Source organism: Mesoplodon bidens (assembly GCF_964165515.1).
Source record: "Mesoplodon bidens genome assembly, contig: HAP1_SCAFFOLD_197, whole genome shotgun sequence".
Taxonomy (NCBI): Eukaryota; Metazoa; Chordata; class Mammalia; order Artiodactyla; family Ziphiidae; genus Mesoplodon; species Mesoplodon bidens.
Window position 1 is genome coordinate 765,188 of NW_027672364.1, and position 4,389 is coordinate 769,576.

Consider the following 4,389-nt stretch of genomic DNA (forward strand, 5'->3'; position numbering starts at 1 on the left):
GGAGGTTTTGAATCACACTTGGTATTTTGTTAGCCAAGTTACAGGAGAATTTTTAAAGTGGGGGGAAGGGAAGAAGGAAATGGACCAGAAAAAGAATTGAAGCCATCATCTACAGACCAACAAAGCACTGAGAGTTCCAAACGTTATGTCAGACACTAAAGTGACTGATAGAGGCTCAAGTGGTTTATAAAACCTATAAAAAGACTACACCAGCAAAGTCCCCATTTATCGGTAGAGTTCAGAAACTAAAACAAGGAATATTTTAGCTTAAAACCTTATCTCAAGAGAATCATATACACTTCACATGAATAAAAATACCTGAAACCAAACATTTTTAAAAGCTCCAATACCCAAAATATAAAGAAAAAAATTAATTCAGAAGACTCAATCAATCCGTGATAATCACAAAACGGCCGGGCAATCTCTATCTCCCTTCCACATTAACCATCCATCCCCTGGAAGACCAAGGGAGATCAGACCTTCCAGACTTACCTTCCAGACTCACCTTCCAGACCTTCCAGACACCTGGCTGCTGCAAAATTCGATGGAGACTCCTTGTGGAACAGCAGTTTCGCATCTCTTGGGTTTCTCCCTATCGTGATCATGCAGGAAGCAAGTCTGGCTGTGCTATTTCTTATCATTGTCTGTCACCCATCTGCACCATGATATTGAAAAAGTAGTTCCCTTTCCCCCAGAAGGTTGAGGCTCAGCTACAGGGGTAATTCTCCTGGGCACACAGTCATTATTTAGGCCGACTCAGTGACTTCAACCGGCTTAATCATGTGATCAGGTTTGTTGCCAGCTGCATAATGCTCCCACATCTGTAGGTAGAGCCGCTCTAGTTCCATTGTATATTGTTTGGTGTTGAACAGAGGGCTAGATGTTCTCTGCTTCCAGACTTTGCCACGAATTTTCTTCAGGTATTCGAGATCAGTTCCCAGTTTCACAGCTATCTCTTCATATTCTTGCCGATTTTTAGCAATCAGCTCAAGACAGCCTAAACAAGTGAGCTGGGAACCTGCAACTCGGGAAGCAAGAGTCTCTCCTGGCATAGTCACCATGGGGGTCCCTGCCCAAAGGACATCCATCCCTGTGGTGTGGCCATTACAGAGTGGAGTGTCCAAGCAGACATCAGCCAGCTGGCCTCTCCGAACATGTTCCTCTTTAGGAGCAACAGGTGAAAAAATGATACGGTTTGGGGGAAGGCCCATATTTTGTGCGTACTGTTGAATATTAGCTTCTCCTGCTGCTGGAAAACGCAACAGCCACAGTACACTATTGGGAACACGCTTCAGAATATTTGCCCACATCTGCAAAGTAGATGGGTCAATTTTGTATAACTGATTAAAGTTACAGTACACAATGGCATCTTCCGGTAACCCGTACTGAGAACGTGTGGTTACAATAATGGTACGGGGAACCTCCTCTCCAGTGGCAGCCTTATTGTTGATCAGGGTAATTGCCAGGCCATTGCTAATACTGAATCCATTCATTGTAATCTGAATTTGTCCTCTGTTAATCATTTCAATAACTGCTTCTGCAACAGTATTCATAGGAATGACAGGCATATTAAGAGCTGTATTACTGCTGTCTGCGTTGTCTTCTCCATCAGGACATTTCATCTTGACTATTTGCACATCTGATAGACTATCAAGAAATGCTTGGAGGTCGATGCCACTCAGCACAATCCGATTGTCATAAATGTGCCCATTGGACTTAAAATCGATGACGGCTTTTTTCTTCAGGTGAGGGAACATATTAGCATGATCACCAATAAAGAACGTATGGGGCATATAAGCCAGTTTCTCAGAATACTGCTCAGCAACTTCAGCAGGTGACGTTTCCTGATCAGTGATGATATAATCCATGAAAAGCACGCCACTAGTCCCAGGGTACCCCAGCCACATTGCCTGAATAGGAGCTGGCCTGAGAGCAAAGAGTTCATTTCGAGCACCCCTGGTATAACCATTCATATTTACAAGGATGTGTATACCATCTTGATGGATGCGATCAGCTGCTTTCCCATTGCATGGAATCTGAGAAAGATCAGTGAAATGATTGGCTTCTGCCATCACCTTCGCTCGGAAGTTTGTGCCATCATGTGGGCTCAGGGCATAACAGAATATCTCAAATTTATCAGGACTGTGCATGCCTGGAATAGACTGCATAAGGTGAGAAGTAGGATGGTTCCCAAAGTCAGAACTCACGTATCCTACACGCAGTCGACCATCACTGAGCTTCAAGTCTGTTATATGTTCATACGGTGGTTTATGAAGGGCACTTATATTAGCCAAGCAGAGGTTCCCATGCCTCTCAGCAATAGCCTTCCTGAAGCCATGAGGAAGAGGATAGAGCATACTATGATGAGGCTGCACAGAAGGCAACCTATTCTTCTCCAACTGGTCAGCCACAATGCTGACCAACTTCTTCATTCGCTCATCATAGTCTGTCCAATTACAGACAACCTGCAGGCAATGAGCCAAATTACAATAAGCGTCAGGAAAATCAGGTTGAAGCTTCAGAACAGTGCGATAAGAAGCAATTGCTTCTGGAATATTCCCTGAATCCTGGTGAATGGAAGCCAGATTGCTGTGGGCATCCGCAAATGCAGGGTTGATCTGCACGGCACGAGTATAACACTCTAAGGCTCCCTGAACATCCTGCATCTCCCATAGAGTGTTTCCCATATTACAGTACGCATCAGCAAAGGTAGGACTGATTCGAATAGCCTCCTTATAATGCATCAGAGCTTCGTGCAGTTTTCCCTGCTGCTTCAATACACTTGCTAAATTTGAATGGGCATCAGCAAAGTCTGGGCAGAGCTCTAATGCTTTACGATACAAGTGAACCGCGTCTTCACTGTTTCCCTGTTCTCCTTTGATATTGGCTAGGTTATTCAGAGAGTCTGCATGGGTGGGACACAGCCGGAGAGCTGTACGATAACAATCTTCTGCTTCAGCAACACTGCCCTTCTCTTTGAGAGCGTTGGCTAAGTTGCAGTAAGCATCAGGGAAATGTGGTTGCAATTCAATAGCTCGCCTGTAGGTGTCTATTGCGAGATCCATCAGGCCTTGCTCATAGTATACACAAGCCAGGTTGCCATGTACCACTGCATGATTTGGACTCAAGCTTAGGGCACGAAGGTAAGCTGCCACAGCTCTGTCAAAAATCCGTGCCTCATTGAAGACATTTCCTAAATTGATATAAGCATCCAGAAAATTGGGGTCAAGGGTGACAGCCTTTTCAAAGTGATGAATTGCAAGCCAAATCTCCCCTTGTGCATTGAAAACACAGCCAAGATTACTCCAAGCTACTGCAAAGTTCGGTTGCATCTCAATTGCTTTCAAATAACATGCCTTGGCTTCTTCTAAGCCACCCAGGGCTTTGAGCAGGTTCCCCAGGTCACTGCGAACACAGTACAAAGAAGGATTGTACTGAAGAGCAGAGACGTAAGCTTGTACTGCTCCTTCCATGTCTCCTGCTGCTATCAAAGCGGCTGCCAGGTTAATATAACCATCGATGAAATCTGGTTTGAGACACAATGCATGCCGGTAATGCTCAGTTGCTTCCTGCAACTGCCCTCTTTCCTTGTACACATTCCCCAAATTCGAATAGGCTTCTGCCAGAAGAGGGTTCTGTTTAATTGCCAGAGTACTAAAGTGGGCAGATCTGTCCAGCCTTCGACACTGGAAGTGTATAGATGAAAGTAATAAAAGTACACCAGTATTGCCTGGCTCTTGTCTCCAGAGCTGCATGCAGTGTCTCTCAGCTGTCTCAAAATCTCCTGCCTGATATTCTCGATGTGCCAGCTCAGCTAACCCTTGGAATGAAAGCATACGTTTCGTTGGTTCTGTGCTGTCGGCCACGTTGCCCACGGAAGACGCCATCTGGAGCTTCTGGAGAGAGTGAAAAAAGGGAGTAATTGAGTCCCGCTGCCGCCACTACTGGCAAGAATGTTTCTAGTGGTAGCAAACACGAGCGCAGCAGCCGTACCACTGCTTTGGCACGCTTAAGCAGCGGCAACAGTTACAGGCACCGAACCTTAGGAACTATGGTTGGCCATCTACCTCTCATGCTCTTGAAATCTTAATTCTTAACCCTGCCCTCTTCCCCCATTTTTCTCCTAATCAGGGAATAAAAATTACCTATCCATTTGCCTTAGAAGAAATCAAAAGTCAGTAGGCCAAACACTTTTCAAAATATTGTTTTCTGTCCAGTTGGAAATGAAATACATGATTGACTTTTCTTCATTATTCATATAGTCAACGTGGAGAACATTAGGGCCGTGAATTTCAATACAGTAAGATGAGAAAATTTTAAATTGGCCTTCCCAAACCACTAATAAGTAACCGATGTTGTATAGAATGCTAAAATCTTAGAGACTGAGTT

The 4,389-nt window shown here is 44.6% G+C and overlaps 1 protein-coding gene across 1 annotated transcript; it reads right to left on the reverse strand.

Annotated features, from left to right (window-relative positions):
* Positions 1-522: 522 nt before the first annotated feature.
* LOC308610321 (UDP-N-acetylglucosamine--peptide N-acetylglucosaminyltransferase 110 kDa subunit-like) lies at positions 523-3,887 on the reverse strand (the record flags this gene model as incomplete). Its single annotated transcript, XM_081259499.1, has 1 exon — positions 523-3,887. The coding sequence occupies one exon, from the start codon at positions 3,885-3,887 to the stop codon at positions 747-749; it is 3,141 nt and encodes a 1,046-aa protein (XP_081115625.1). The 3' UTR covers positions 523-746.
* Positions 3,888-4,389: the final 502 nt, after the last annotated feature.